The 16,852-nt window shown below is 37.0% G+C and overlaps 1 protein-coding gene across 16 annotated transcripts in view; it reads left to right on the forward strand.

The window, feature by feature from the left end:
• NBEA (neurobeachin) overlaps positions 1-16,852 on the forward strand; it is a 637,779-nt gene that overhangs the window by 302,710 nt on the left and 318,217 nt on the right. For all 16 annotated transcript variants that reach the window (XM_021065194.1, XM_021065195.1, XM_021065200.1 and 13 more), the window contains one exon: positions 4,127-4,191. In XM_021065194.1, coding sequence (XP_020920853.1) covers positions 4,127-4,191 — 65 coding nt within the window. The remainder of the gene's footprint in view (positions 1-4,126; positions 4,192-16,852) is intronic.

The following is a 16,852-nucleotide window of genomic DNA, read 5'->3' on the forward strand; positions in this document are numbered from 1 at the left end:
CCGCGGCATATGGAGGTTCCCAGGCTAGGAGCTGTAGCCACCGGCCTACGCGAGAGCCACAGCAACGCGGGATCCGAGCCGCGTCTGCAACCTACACCACAGCTCAGGGCAACGCCGGATCGTTAACCCACTGAGCAAGGGCAGGGACCGAACCCGCAACCTCATGGTTCCAAGTCGGATTCGTTAACCACTGCGCCACGACGGGAACTCCTGCTTCTCTTTCTAATCTTAAAAATGTAAATGGTCCCCCAAAATTAGCCTAGGTGTTTTGATCCCTTTGTTTATTCCTCTTTGGAGACTTTTGCCTAATGCTGTGCCTCAGTTAATATGTCCATGTAAATAATTCCAGATTCTGCACTCCCCTTATGTATACCACCATCACTCTAAATCAGCAGACATAAACTGAAGGCAACCTTATTATTTTTTCCCAAATGTGTACCTGTCTTCTTCAGTATTTTCATAATATTACCATTCTCCCTGTCATCCGTATTAAAAACTTAGTAGGAGTTCCTATCATGACACAGTGGAAACAAATCCGACTAGAAACCATGAGGTTGTGGGTTCGATCCCTAGCCTCACTCAGTAGGTTAAGGATCTGGCATTGCCTTGAGCTGTGGTGTAGGTCGCAGAGGTGGTTCGGATCTGGCGTTGCTGTGGCTGTGGTGTAGGCCGGCAGCTGTAGCTCTGATTCGACCCCCAGCCTTGGAATCTCCATATGCCAAGGGTGCAGCCCTAAAAAGCAAAATAAAGTAAAAATAAAACAAAATAAAATAACTTAGTAACCTTATTTGAATCTGCTCTTCCACTTTAATCCTTAAATCCAGTGTCTCATCCAATTCTGGATCTCCTCTTTCCAGAGTCTCTTACTTTCCATTTCCCTATTCCAAATCCTGGTTTAGGTGCCTATTGTCTCTCTTCTAGAAGGCTATGTAAAATAGTTTGCTACTATTTCCTCTTGCTCAAAAATTACATACAGTTCTCTTGTGGTGCAGCAGGTTAAGGATCCATCATTGTCACTGCAGCAGCTTGGGTCACTGCTATGGCATTGGTTCAGTCCCTGGCCCAGGAATTTCTACATGCCACAGGCATGGCCACAAAAAAAAATTACAAGTTTCTTTTCTAAAACTTTAATTTTTTGAATGAAGTCTTACAGTCATACATTTTCATTGGCTTTCTCTTTCTTTAACCCCTATTATTTGTATCTTAGCTCACACTTATTTCTAGGGTTCCTTTATCAACTATTACAAATTAGCATCTCATGGGCTGAAGGCACCTCCACAGATTTTTGTGTTTGTTTAGAACAGAGGTTTTTTGTTTGTTGGTGTGTGTGTGTGTGTGTGTGTGTGTGTGTGTGTGTGTGTGTGTGTTAGGACCATACCTGCAGCCTATGGCAATATGGAGGTTCCCAGGCTAGGGGTCAAATTGGAGCTACAGCTGCCGTCCTACACCACAGCCACAGCGACGTGGGATCCGAGTTACATCTGTGACCTACACCACAGCTGTGGCAACACGAGATCCTTAACCCATTGAGCAAGGCCAGGGATTGAACCCACAACCTCATGGTTCCTAGTTGGATTCGTTTCCACTGCGCCACAATGGGAACTTCTAAACAGAGTTTTTAAAACATGTAACTCTATGATAGTTTAGATACGGTGTAATTTTGGATGCATATGTCATATCTGATTATGTGCTTGGGAAATATGTTCTTGAAAATCCTACCCATATTAAAAGTTATAGGAGTTCCCATCGTGACTCAGTCGTTAATGAACCTGACTAATATCCATGAGGATGCGGGTTTGATCCCTGGCCTCACTCAGTGGTTTAAGGATCCAGTGTTGCATGAGCTGTGGTGTAGGTTGCAGAAGTGGCTCGTGTCCAGCATTGCTACGGGCTGTGACATGTCCGGCAGCTGCAGCTCCCATTTGATCCCTCGAATGTCATGGGTGCGGCCCTGAAAAGACAAAAATAAATGAATAAATAAATAAAGTTATGAAAGGTCCTTGGTGTACAAACAGTATCATGAAAAATTAATATTTAAGGGGTTGTCTATAAGAATCTGTTCTTCAGAGTGGTTCTTGTTACATAAGAATCAGTTTTCTCTTTAAGCTAGTATCACAATAAATGTCAAGTATTCCAGAGACATCTTTGCATTTTGTGGGATATTGGGTTTAAATAAATATAGGATAAATAATGGGAATATGCAAAATATGTAAGGATGGTTGTAAATCATTTTGAAAATGTGGGGGAAATGTTGCCTGTAATTGATTTCCGCAGAAAGTATTTGGACATTTTAATAAGCTCTGTAAAATGCAATAAAGATCTTGTCATTTGGACAAATTTTAGTAAAGGTAATGGTAGTTCAAACACAATGACCTTTCTAAAAACAGAAAGAGTCATTTAGGCCTTTATAAGATCATTACTGCTGCCCCAGACTATTGCATTCCTTTTGCCAAGTTGTTGATTCTCTCTCCTGGGAAAATGTAGATTCATGATTTGCACTTCTATGATTCTTCACAAATTTACCTAGAACAGAGAATATTTGACTGAATTCCTACTTGGAGGACCACATTTATTCTCAGCATGTGTGCAGAGCTTTAAAAGGGAATGTGATCAGAAGAGTGAAGGGTTGGCATGGAGATGTTTGGTAAAGCTGAATTTGTGGCCATATCTTGTTAGTAGAAAATCATGGGCGTTCCTGCTGTGGCTCAGTGGTAATGGTCCCAACTAGGATCCACGAGGACATGGGTTCAATCCCTGGCCTCGCTCAGTGGCTTAAGGATCCAGCGTTGCCGTGAGCTGTGGTGTAGGTTGCAGACGCGGCTGGGATCTGGCATTGCTGTAACACTGGCTTAGGCTGGTAGCTGCAGCTCCAGTTCCACCCCTAGCCTGGGAACTTCCATATGCCCCAGATGTGGCCTTCAAAAGACCAAAAAAAAAAAAAAAAAAAAAAAAAAAAAAAAGAAAAAGAACAAAAGAAAAGAAGAGAAAAAGAAAACCATGGAAGTAGTCTACAGATGAGTGGCATGAGTGATCAATAGGAATTTTTAATAAAAATGTATTAGGCAAGTATTTATTTATAGTACTATTGCAAGGCTTTACCAGCTATATTAAAAAGACCGAAACATTGAAATCACTAAAATAAAGAGCCAAAAACTATTTAAAGCATATTGTACATACACCATAGGAAGAGTGTAAAGTAAGCAATATATTTTCCTAATGTGAAACGTTATATAACAATCATTTATAATGATGAAACTGGAACTGTCAGATTCACAAATACATTCTAATCTAAATCATCAAAGAGATTACATCTGTGTATAGTTTTAATATTGAGTTTTTATCTTTTTTAGAAATTTCAAAAGGATTAATTTGTAATATTTTCTGTGTAGTTTCCAGTCATTTGGACTGCACATGTCCATAGAATATTTCATTTCCAAATCAATCAAAATATGTTGTTTATCTTTCTAATTTTTATTTTACAGTCATAATGAAAAGTCTCTATACTAGAAAGTAGAGTTTTTTGATCCCAAGTGTTTCTAGTTTTCTAGTCCTTGTCCAGTTCCATTACTAATCATTTGGTCTCTTCTGGAAGGAAGCTTTGGGCTGAGAGCTCTCAACCCTGTGATCTCACTTTCTGTCTCAGTCTGTATCAAGCCTGGAATTTACTGGAAATTCATAAGCACCTTCTTAACTATATAACACAGGGCAGCTTTTTAAAATTAAATTTCTTGTAAAATAACATTTGTTTAAAACCTTTTGGAGTTCCCATCATGGCGCAGCAGAAACGAATCCAACTAGGAACCATGGGGTTGTGGGTTCGATCCCTGGCCTCGCTCAGTGGATTGAGGATCTGGTGTGGCCATGAGCTGTGGTGTAGGTCATGGATGTGGCTCAGATCTGGCGTTGCTGTGGCTGTGGTGTAGGCCAGAGGTTACAGCTCCAACTGGACCCCTAACCTGGGAACCTCCATATGCCAGCGGTGCAGCCCTAAAAAAAAAACAAACTTTTAAAAAGATTTGGAAATAATGTCACGTGGAAGTATTAGCATCAACATGGTCCTTAAACCAGGTGTTACTTCCGGTCTACGTACTCATTTTTCTTACACCTGCTTTGCTTTCTCCTTTAGGAATGGCAAAATTCTATTCAGAAGAATGCAGGACTTGCATTTATTGAACTCATCAATGAAGGAAGGTAATTAATTTTACAATTTTTGGAAAACTAGTCAGCATACATTTTCGTCCACTGGGTGACTTCTTTTTCCTACCATCTGTTCCGAAAATTTGTAAGAAGATATATTTTAGTTAAATAATTTATCGCACAGGTACGTAAACTTTAAAGGAACAAAGTTTAAAATGTTAAAACGTATTTATTTGAGAGCAGGTATAAAATAAAGGGACAAGCTTTATAAGATTTTTGTGGGATCTGAGCCATGTCTTACCAAGCAGTAAAGTTGTTTTACACAGATCAAGTGAACCCAGTCTGTAGTCCCATCTGCTCCTCCATCTGTTTCCAGAGCCATGTTCAGTGTTTACTCCCTCAGCCCACCTCAGTTCATGTGAAATAGTTTTATTTGAACATGTCATGCTATCTGGTATCCAACTAAAAATGTGAGGGAAGTTAAATAAAAACATAGCAACTATAAGGATCTGGTTAAGAATTTACTTATACGATTGTTAAAATGATTCTGCGGTAAAGATCATGGTTGAACCCACTGTTGCATTCATCACTTATGATAAACTTGTCTGCCATGAATTTCCCAATACGTTATTGGAAATGGATACATTAAGACGGATGTAACTGTTGCCATTTTGCCACATACAGCTTTTATCACCCAAAGACTTGCATCCTTTACAACTTGAGTTTTTTCTATGATATCGTCCATTCTTTGGAAAATAATGACAGAAGATTTGGCATAATCTATTTCTTATTCAGAACCAGATTTAATTAAATCGGTAGGGAAATAATGTTACTGTATAAAAAACTTCTCTTCATCAAGGGAGGAGTCATGGAAGAATATTTTGTAAGAAATTCCTTGAAAATTAGTTTGTATATGCTATAAAAATCCATTTAACAGTTAAATGCAATTTAATTTTTTTCTATCAATGTTTTATGAGAAGCAGCCTCTGTTTTTATAACAATTCATCTTAACTGTGTATTTCTCATTTAGATAATTCATGATTAAATTATTTATAGTCATAATACTACAACTCTATTAAAATAAATTTTGTATTTTTCACTGTCAAGTAAAAGATGCAGGGAAATATTATTTTTCTTTTATAATATAAATAATTATTTAAAAAATAGTAGTACAGTCTAGTTCTTATAAAACTTTATTGTGATAAGAATTGTTAGTAATTATTATCCATCTTCAGGCAATGAAAAAACAAAAAAAACATTTTTTGCCCAGGCTTCCCATTGTCATATCAGTTATTGAAATCTCTCGTTGCACACCTATGGTAGCTGTGCTAATTTATCTCAACTGTGAAGTAAAAAAATGAAAACTGTTATTATCAGTAACTTCGAAGAGTTAGCCAATTGAACCTCCAGCATTTGTAATTAAGATTATAGTTATTTTCTTAGAAAAGTGAAAATTCCGCTAGTAAACATTTTTAGCTTTTGAAACTTTTTTTTTGTTCATTAGTGTTTGGGGTTTATTTTGTTTTGTTTTAGAAAAGGAATTGGAATTATAGTAAGTAGTTATAATTTTTTTAAAAATAGTAGAAAAAATTGTATTGGGGAAATAACTATTAAAAAATAAAAATATAAAAAAATATTGGTCAAATAAAAAAAATTATTCACAAAAACCTTAAAAATGCTAATAATGTTCTTTATGCCTTTCTAAATTTGTATTTCCATTTTTTTACACCAATAGTTCCTCCAATAAAGATGATTTGGGAACACATTTTGAAATATGGCTAGCTATAAATATATAAGAATATCTCATGTATGCATTAATATAGCATATGTCTATTCAACACCTACTACATACCAAACATTATTATAAGATCTGGGAATAGAGAGATGAATGAGACAAACTTGGTTTTAAATTTTGGGGGAAAGACAAGCATTAGACTGGCACATACAATAATTCAAGTGTGCTGTGATAGAGGTGTTATAGGTGGTAATGCAGGGCAGGGCATTTAGCCTAGTCTGGAGGGGTGCATTCCCCAGTTGGTGAGGATATCAGGGTTTTCAAAGAATGTATCCAAGCAAAACCAATGAAACTAAGATAATCTTCTCAACAAATGGTGCTGGAACAACTGGACATCCACACGCACAAAAATAAATTCAGACGCAGACCTTATATTCTTCATGAAAATTCACTCGATGTGGCTCACAGACCTAAATGTAAAACAAAAAACTATGACTCTCTTAGAAGATAACAAAGGAGAAAGTCTAGATTACCGTGTGTTTGGTCATGACTTTTCATTTATAACCTTTCATAACCAAAGGTATGATCTGTGAAAGAAAGAATTAATGAGCTGAATTTCTTTAGAATAAAAAAACTTCTCTACAGAAGACATTATGAAGAGAATGAGAAGACAGCCAGAGACTGGGAGAAAATACTTATGAAAGGTATATCTGATGAAGGACTATTCTTTAAAATATACAAAGGAGTCTTAAAATTCCATGATAAGAAAACAAACAACCTGGTTAGAAAATGGACCAAAGACCTTAATAAACTTCTAACTGAAAAAGATATACAAATAGAAAATAAGTATAAGAAAAGATATTCCACATCATATATCATCAGGAAAAAGTAAATTAAAACAACAATGAGATACTATCACACACCTTTTAGAATGGCCAAAATCCAGGACATTGGCTACATGAAATGCTGGATAGGACGTGGAACAAGAACTCTCATTCATTGCTGGTAGGAATGCAGAATGGTACGGCCACTTTGGAAGACAGGTTGGCAGTTCTTTGTAAAAGTAAACAAAGTCTTAGCACATGATACAGTAGTCGTACTCCTTGGCATCTCCCCAAAGGAGTTAGAAACTTATGTTCACACACAAACCTCCATATGGATGTTTATAACCATTTTATTCATAATTTCCAAAACTTGCAGGCAACCAAAATACCCTTTAGTGAGGGAATGGATAAATAAATACCCACTTATTTACGTGATGCATGCAGACAGTGGAATATTTATTAACCACTGCCGAAAGGAGATGAGCTTTCAAGCCATGAAAAGGCATGGAGGAACTTTACTTTCATGTCACTAGATGGAAGAAGCCAATCTGAAAAGGCTACTGTGTGAGTCTAACTATATGACATTCTGGGAAAGGCAAAACTATGGACACAGTAAAAAAGATCAGTGGTTGCCAGGCATCAGGGGAAGGAGGGATAATCAGGCAGAGCATAGAAGATGTTTAGGGCAATAAATAGAATCTGCACTGTATGATACTGTAATAGTGGATATATGCCATTTTACATTTGTCTAAACCCTTGTAATGTGCAACCCCAAGAGTGAATCCGAATGTAAATGATGCACTTTGGATGATACTGCTGTGCATTAAGGTAGATTCTCCTCATTTGTAACAAATGTAACCACTCTGATGGGGGATGGTGGTAATGGGGGAGGAGGATGAGTTGGGGGAGGAGAGCATCTGGGAAGTAACTGTATCTTCTGTTCATGTTTGCGCTTAATATTAGTCTATGAAAAAGAAAGCAGGAGGTCCCCTCCACCCTCCCAAAATATATCCAAATAGAATGCCTTCTTAGTCAGGAAGTGAGCAATGCCTTGGACATAGCTAGGTGAAAGAGAAAAAACAGAGGAATAAAATTCTGGGCTGCGGAATAGTGTCATGCGAAAGCCTGGAGGCAGAGAGAGTGCAGCGTGTGGCTGGAGAGTTCTTCTCTGTCAGCCAGCAGCTGTTTCAGTGCGTATTGTGTGCCAGCCAGAGAGGCAAGAGTCATGCCATGAAAGGGGTGTGTCAGCTGTGCTAAGAGTGCAGGGCTGCACTTGATAAGGTTTGGCGTAAACTGCAGTGGCAAATGGATTTCAGGGCCTGGGGACTGGACCAGAGATACTAGTCTGAAGTTTCAGTACTCTCGTGGAAGCGGAGGGTGTCCTAGACCAAATAATAGTGGCTACGAGGATGGAGGAAGTGGACAAAGTCAAAGTATCTTTTGGAAATTAAACCTGTAGAATTGCTGCTAGATTGGATGTTAAGAAGGAAAAGAAGGAATCAAAGGTAACTAATTTCTAGCTGCATGGTTTTATAGTATGAGTATCGCTTACTTAGCACAAGGCAGAAGGAAAGGCATGGCTTGGGTGAGAGATGCCTTTACTTTTGGTTACCAAAATTCTGTGAAATTTCCAAGTGGAAATGTTAAGCTGGCATCTTAGAATTTGGGTGGCCAGCTCCAAAGAGACAAGTGGAATTGAGATTTAGATTCAGGAGTCCTCAGCTTGCATGCAATAAATGGGGCACGAGGATACAGAGGTGATGCCCACGGAGCGTGTGTAGAGTGAGTGGAGGACCCCCGGTCAGGCTCACTCCTCTTTCTGCCAGGAAATCTTTCCCCACACCTTCCCATCGTTCAGGCATCAGCTTCAGTGTCACACTCTCAGAGAGGCTCCCCCGACCGTCTTACTGACTTGTCACACTTCCGTTATAGGACTCTATTTTAGCATTTAATAACATCCTCTCAAAATATCACCTTTGTTTACACGTCTTCCCCACTAAAATGCCCTTCCCTTAAGAACTCCTGTCTTATTCGCTGGTTTATCCCGGGTTCCTGGGATGATGCCCAGCACGTAGTTCACAATCACAAATATTTATGAAGGAATGAAGAAAAGAATGTTGAGCAGAATGTTTGAGGAAGAATGAATAGTCGACGAGAGGATTTTTAAGTCAGGATTAAAGGTACCGCTGGATTCAGTAACAAGATGGTCATGTTGATTTCACTTAGCCTTAGAGTGATGAATACCTGTGTGCGAAAGATGGCAGGTATAGACTGAGGCCCTGCTCTAATAGAGCTTTCAGTCCGGTGGGGGCAACAGCCTTAGATTAAGTAATTACTAATGTCATAAATGTGCCAAAAGGCAAGTAGAGGGTGGGGGCAGGTAATTGAGAGAGGTGACTTTGAGAAAGTGGGGATTTAGCTATTAACAGTAGCTAGGCTGTTTCCAGGTGAGGAGTCATGGGAGTTGAGTATGGCTAGTTCAGTACACACGGCTATAAGTTTGCCCAAGAAGGGGAAAGGGTGGTTACAGGAGGTGAATGGGGTTTTTAATTTGAGAGGGATTTAGGGATATCTTCTAAAAGGAAGTACTTGAATAATTTAAAATGCTGATGGAAAAAGCCAGTATGGTGGGAAAGAAAGAAGAAAAGTGTCTATTCAGTTAAAAGAGTAAAGTCTCAGAGTTCCCGTCATGGCTCAGTGGAAACGAATCCGACTAGGAACTATGAGGTTGCAGGTTTGATCCTGGGCCTCACTCAGTGTGGGTCAAGGATCAGGCATTGCTGTGAGCTGTGGTGTTGGTTGCAGACTGGGCTCAGAGCTGACATTGCTGTGGTGTAGGCTGGCAGAGTGTAGCTCCAAATGGCCCCTAGCCTGGAAACCTCCGTATGCCACAGGTGCTGCCCTAAAAAGCAAAAAAAAAAAAAAAAAGAGTGAAGTCTCTGAGAGGGATAAGACTGGGGGGGCAGGGATTAGCCTTTTGTGGAAGAACATTGAGAAGAGATAAAGGCAATTAAATTGGTGACAGTATTCAGAGTATTTTAAATTTTGTTTTTGTTTTACAATGCCTTCAATTTTGTGTGTCACATGGCAGGTAGGGCCATTTTTGTAAGAATGAGGGAAATTTGGGGAGGTGAGTGTCATATTTGAGAAGAATAGAAAATACTGAAAATATCCATGGTAGAGAAATGGGGGAAAGAAATGACTAAGGAAACGTGGAGGACTTGCCAGGGTTTGGGGGGCCTGACTGGGGCTGCTGTCTTTGATATTCTAGTGTTTCTCTCCCCAGCCCACAACAAAAAAGAAGATGGGCATTGCTTTAAGACATTCGTTTCTCTTCCTTGAGTGAAAAATAATCTCTTCCACTGAGCACCAACTCTCTCCACTTCTAATCTGTTTCAGGTGCTTTCCTCTGTTCGTATACCGCCTTCTATTTCCCCCTGGTTTGTACTTTCCATACCGCAGTGTTTGTAGTGCCTGTTTATTTTAGTATAGTTTTATGTCTGTTTCCATAATGCCTATGTAGGTTATGTATATTATTTGTACCAAGTTCAAATACTAGATCTGTTGATAAACTGTTAGACTCTAGGCATATAACATAAGCTACCTCTGACGTTGTTTCACATCTTGCCTAGTTTCTTGGAAGGTTGAAAGTAATAGATGACATATATTACAGTGATGGTAATATATAGACTCAAAAAAGTGGAAGGGTTTTTTGTTGTTGTTATTACATGTAATATATATTCAGAACTTTACTAACTCCTATGTTTAGTTTGGTCCATTTCCTTTCAATTTAGACCTTTCTCTTTCATAAGTTTGCTGGGAGTTTCAGATAAAAAAAATAGCGTAGTTAGATAGTATGTCGTTACATTAAAAACATATTACTCTGTTTATCTGGCTTCTGTTTGTTGATGCTAACTATATTCCGGGCACAAATTAGATTCTTTTCATGCATGCACTTTTATCCCATTTGTTTGGACATACATACAGCACTTTTCTTAACTTTCTCTAATGGTATAAAATGAAACATAAAAAAAATATTTTTTTCTTGGTTGTTAGTCTAATTTGTCCTTGTGGGAATGAAGATAAAAATCTTTAAGTGGAAATTGTTATAAATGTTTATCCTACTTAGCAGCTATACTCTTGAATATAATTCATCAATCATAGCTGGAGAAAGTAATTGTGCAGTTGTCTGCAATTAACAGGACAAAAACAGTTGATGAATGTGCAGCTGAATTAAAGTACTCCCTAGGACAGGCTGAAATTATAAACTAGATCATTTAAAGGAATCTAACAAAGGATCTTTGTAATTAAAACAAAGCAAGGTTAATGGGATGTAAAATTGCCTATAATAATCTTGGCAATAATAATTGGATTTTAAATTATTAAAATATGGATTGAACTATAAAAAAATAAGAAATACTTCTAAATTACAGTATTTGAGTGATCTTTTGAAATAAATTAATCATTTGCCTAAAATAAGCCTTTATTACTCTTTTGGAATCATATAGGATATAATTAGTGAATATTCATAACAAGCCAGAATGTATTCTTGTTTAGCACTGAATTTAACCTGTGATTCACAAGATTCCAGTCTTTTTATTTTGTTCTTTAAAATAGGGACAAATATAAACCTTGCGTTTCTTAGGTTTTGAAGCAGAGAAGCATATTGCATCCACGTGTAATTCTTTAGTGATTATATGGCCCAAACTTGAATATCCTCTTTAACAAATATTATTTAATATTTAAACCAATAAGTTTTGGTTTGCTTGAATTTGTTTCATGTCTTTGATTTGGCAAAAACTGCATGAAGCAGTTCCCTGGTGGCCCGGCCGTTAAGGATCTGGCATCATCACTGGTGTGGCTCTGGTCACTGCTGTTGCCAGCATGGATCCTTGTCCTGGAGACCACCACATGCCACAGGCGTGGCCTAAATTTTTTTTTAAATAAAAAGTAATTTTAAAATAGTGTTAAAAAGACAGCAACTTCCAAAACTATAAGAAACTTTTTTTATTAGAGTTGAGGTTCTGATTTAATTTTTTTCTAATTTAATTTTAAACCAAGAAACCCTGGAAACTGCTGGAAAACAGAAGTTCTCTCTACAATTTTTCATGTAGTGCCTAATCTATACCTTTTTCTTACTACTTTATTATTCATTTTATTACATGTAGTAAATTGTTAAACACGCTGAATTTTGAAAACAAATGAGATAAAAAATATCTGTGCTTTTACAAAATTAATTGTATAGATCTTAAGATAGTATTGCTGTTACAGGCTTTTAACTGCAGACATTGGTGGTGAATAAAAAGTTATTTACATAAAACTAAAATAAACAAGTCCCATTTAATAAGAGCTAGATTTCAAGTAAAAGGAAATATATTTCAAAATTAGTCATCATAAATTTTATTTGAATTACATTTTTAACTATGCTTAAGATGTGTCTGCGTATGTCTATGTGTTGAAACTACTTTTTCTCTGAGAACAACTTTAAACATACCTTTCTTCTAGGCATGATTATTTTAACTTTGGTTAAGTAGTAGTTCATAAAACACTTAATAGTTGTTTGTATTTTTACAAAAGAGAGAGAAATGTACCCTATTTTCTGGTATAATCTTTTATTGGTATTTTTTCTATAATTCTGTGTTGTATTTCCACCTGTTTCTTATTTCTCAATGACATAAAAGCATAAGGATTTTTTTGTTGTTATTCTTAGTTTTCTTACTGTAAGCAAATGTCAGTCGAGATTCAAATGATCCATGTCTTCATTAGAAAACTTTGATTTAGTTTCTATTCCATTTTGAAACAGCCAAGATCAATTGGCAACAGAGGAGACTAGAGTTGGCCTTTGCATTTGTGCCTCTGTTGTTTGGAGAACAGATATGGGGAGAAGTGAACTGACAAGTTACAGTGGACCTGACACTAACAAGAAGTTGTGTTGTGTGTGTGGTCAGTCCAACGATACGCTAAAGGTGAAAAGTCAATGGGATGAGCAAGCTAGGCAAGACAAGAGTACAGTCATGGCGGGGGTCAAAAGTTTTCCTCTAGGAAAGGTGCCCAGGGAACTGAAGTATTGATTATAGGCGGACTAGTTCCCATGTCGGTGAAGTGAGAACACCCAGACGAGTTATATCCCTCAGTCGCTGTATACAGACCAACATGCGAGAAAACAGAATACTTATCTTGTAATATGACTGTTATAAAAAGTCACAGTCCAAGCTGGACAAGAACTAATGAAAAAGTTATTTTCTAATTACAAAAGGTGATGTAATACTTGTATAGTTATTCCTGAAGTTCTAGACATCTATGTAACTATAATGTGTACAGTAGAAGCCTGAATAAATACTATAAAATACTCACTAAATAGTTTTAGGAGTGATGCAAATAGCATATTACATCTGGTCTTCATCTTCAAGTAATTTTTAATTGATAAGTTAGGATTTACATGGAGAAAAAAATTAAACAGTCCAAAATGTCATAGATAGTTTATACCTCAGTGCAAAAAAAAAAAATGATATGAAAATTGCAGTGATTTTAGAAGAAATACCTGTTTCAGTGGACAGTAATGATTGGGAACAGCTTCTTTTAGGAGATAGGACCTAAGCAAATATAGGCACACTGTGTAGGATCAAAAAAAACAACAACCCTAGCTTTTCATGTGAAAATCAAGATTTAAAATACCTTTATGTTCCTTATTATCTAATAAAACAAATATGGATATAATTTTATTTTAAAAATTAAAATCTGTCTTTAACCTTTATATTACTTAAATAGGGTTTTCCTGACTTTTAAGTAATGGACAGTAATTTACTTTATCATTAATGCTGTTAGGGTTTGTAACATTTACTTCTATATCAAAAGAGTATTGATCTTTTACATATTTTTAAAAAGCATTACTCATACTTAAGAATCAGAATTCAAAACAGACAGATCATTATTTCAAAGACTAGATTTTTTTCATTCCTAGAACAATATAAGAAAAATAATGGACTTCGCTTACTTGAGAGCAGATTGATGTTAAAAATATATATTTTTTTTCCAAGCATTTAAGGGAGAAATAATACGAATTACACTCAAATCTTTCATAAATAGAAAAGTAGGTAACACTTTGCTTCTCATTTTATGAGCCCTCATCACCCTCACAACACCAAAGATACTATAAGAAATGAAATTGCAGACCAGTATCCACCATAAACATAAGTGTAATAATAATCCTTAATAAAATTTGTCAAGTCAAATTCAGTGATATATGAAAAATAGTATGTCATGAGCAAGAGGTATTTATCCCAAGAATGCATGGTTGATTTAATAATCAAAAAAAAAAAATCCATCGGTATAATATACCATGTCAGCAGACTGAAAATGAGAAAACACATATAGAGATTTATTATTCAATGTAGGGAAAGTATTTGAAAAATTCAACATCTATTCATGATAAAAACTCTCAGTAATCTAGAAATTAAACTCCCTCAATGTGACAAACGGTATCTATAAAAATATATATAGCTAACCCCCTACTTAAAGTTGAAAGAAGAAATGCTTACCTTCTAAATGAAAAACAAGTCAAAGACATTCTCAGACACCACTTATGCAGTTCCAGTCATAGCTCAGCAGAAACAACTCTCTTATCCATGAGGATGCGGGTTCGATCCCTGGTCTTGCTCAGTGGGTTAAGGATCAGGCATTGAAGTGAGCTTCAGTGTAGGTCACAGACGTGGCGTGGGTCTGACGTGGCTGTGGTATCAGCCAGCAGCTGCAGCTGTGGTGAGATCCCTCGCCTGGGAACCTCCATATGCCACAGGTGCGGCCCTAAAAAGACAAAATAAGGCATTCTCAGTCAGCACTTGTATTCAGCATTGGATGAGGTGTCTTGGCCAGTTAAGAAAGTAGAAATTATGACAGACATTCTAAGATGCCTGAAAAAAGGTATTAGAACTAATAGATGAATTTAGCAAAGTCACAGAATATGAAGTCAGTATTTAAAAACCAATTATATATTTATGATATATGTGAAAAATTGGAAATTTAAATAAAACCATTATGTTATCAAAAATATGAACTACTTAGAGATGTATTTAATAAAATAAGTGAAAGACTTGTACAATTAAAACTGCAAAATATTTCTGCAAAAAATTAAATATAAATAAGCAAATGGAGAAATATACTGTGTATGTGAATCAGAAGACCCAACATAGTTAAGGTATTACTTCTCCCCAAACTTATCTATAGACAGAAACCTAATCAGAATTCCAGCAGTCTTTTTTTTTTTTTTTTGGTAGAAATTAACAAGCTGACTTTTAAATTTCTGTGAAAATATGAAGGATTTACTATGGCTAAAGCAAGTTTAACAAGAACGGAGTTGGGGTTCCCATTGTGGGTCAGAAGTAACGAACCTGAACTACCATCCAAGAGGATGTGAACTTGATACCCGGCCCAGCTCAGTGGGTTAGGGATCTGATGTTGCTGTGAACTGTGGTATAGGTTGCAGACATGACTTGGATCCTGCATTGCTGTGGCTGTGGCCAGCAGCTGTAGCTCTGATTCAACCCCTAGCTTGGGAACTTCCATATGCTGCACATGTGACCCAGATAAATAAATAAATAAATAGAACAGAAATGGAGGATTACTGTAAAGACAGGCAAATAGATCAATAGAAGGGAAGAGAGACCTTACAACTCAATAATAAAAAGACAGGGAGTTCTCATGGTGGGTCAGCAGTTAATGAACCCAACTAGTATCCATGAGGACTCAGATTCAATCCCTGACCTCACTCAGTGGGTTAAGGATCCGGTGTTGCCCTGAGCTGCGGTGTAGGTGGAAGACGCGGCTTGGATCCCGCATTGCCATGGCTGTGGTGCGGGCTGGCTGCTACAGCTCCAATTCGAACCTTAGCCTGCAACCTTCCCATATGCCATGGGTGTGGCCCCAAAAGATGATAATAATAATAATAATAATAATAATAATAATAATAAAAAGACAAACTACCCAATACAAATTAGGCAAATGATTTGAACATACACTGCACCCAAAAATATACAAATGGCCAGTCTGTACATGAAAAGATAATCCATATCATTTTTCTTGTGGAAAATTCAGTTTTAAATCAACAGTGAGATGGCATTATGCATCCAATAAAATGGGTATGATTCAATAAGTTGGCAATACTAAGCATTGGTGAGCAAGTGAAGCCACTGGAACACCTGTACATTGCTGGTGGGAGTACAAAACAGTACATCCCCTTTGTCCGTATCTTAAAAGGTTAAGTATGCACTTGGCATTTGACCTAATAACTCCAAGCATAAATATTTTCATTAGACAACTGAAAAATGGGTCCACATTAAGACCCATATGTGAATGTTCATAACAGCTTTATTCATAATTGCCAAAAACTGGAAATAACCCAAATGCCCATCAGCAGTTAAAGAGCTAAAATAGTTATTATTATTATTATTTTATTATGTATCATTATATGGAATACTACTCAGCAATAAAGAGGTATGAGCTACTGGTAAAACACAACCTACATGGAACTTAAAAGTATTATTACCTGAAGCTAAAGAAGCCAGAGAGCAAAGACATACTGTGTGATTCCATTTATGTCACATTGTGAAGAAGACAAAATTATAGGGACAGAAAAGCTCCCTCGTTCCTGCAGGTGGCAGGTGGAAGGCACAAAGGAACATTTTCAGGTGCTAGAAATATTCTTATCTGTGCTAGAAGCAAGCTAAAATATGCATTTGTTAAAACTCATCAAACTGTGCCTTTTAAACGAGTTAATTTTATTATATGTACACGATATCTCAGTAAACCTGACTCTAAAATAAAAAGCCCTATGGCAGTGCTTCATTACTGATCAAGTCCTATAACTACCGGCAAGGCCTTTGCTTCTGTGCCCTTCCTTACCTCCTCACACTGAACGAGGCACCCTGTGTTGACTGCTAAAGTACCCTCATGTCACACTTAGTATCTCCTTGTCACTTACCACCATACAGAAGACCTCAATAAAATATTGTGGAGTGAATGAAGGCCTAACTCTGACTCCCTTGCCTTTTCTCATGTCTGGAATGCCCCGTTAGAAGCCACATCAAACTGATTACGTTTCCCAGGCAAGTCAAACACAACTGCCTGTTTGTGCGACTTTGGGCAAGTTCCTTAATCTCCC

The sequence above is a fragment of the Sus scrofa genome, chromosome 11 (assembly GCF_000003025.6).
Source record: "Sus scrofa isolate TJ Tabasco breed Duroc chromosome 11, Sscrofa11.1, whole genome shotgun sequence".
NCBI classification, from domain to species: domain Eukaryota; kingdom Metazoa; phylum Chordata; class Mammalia; order Artiodactyla; family Suidae; genus Sus; species Sus scrofa.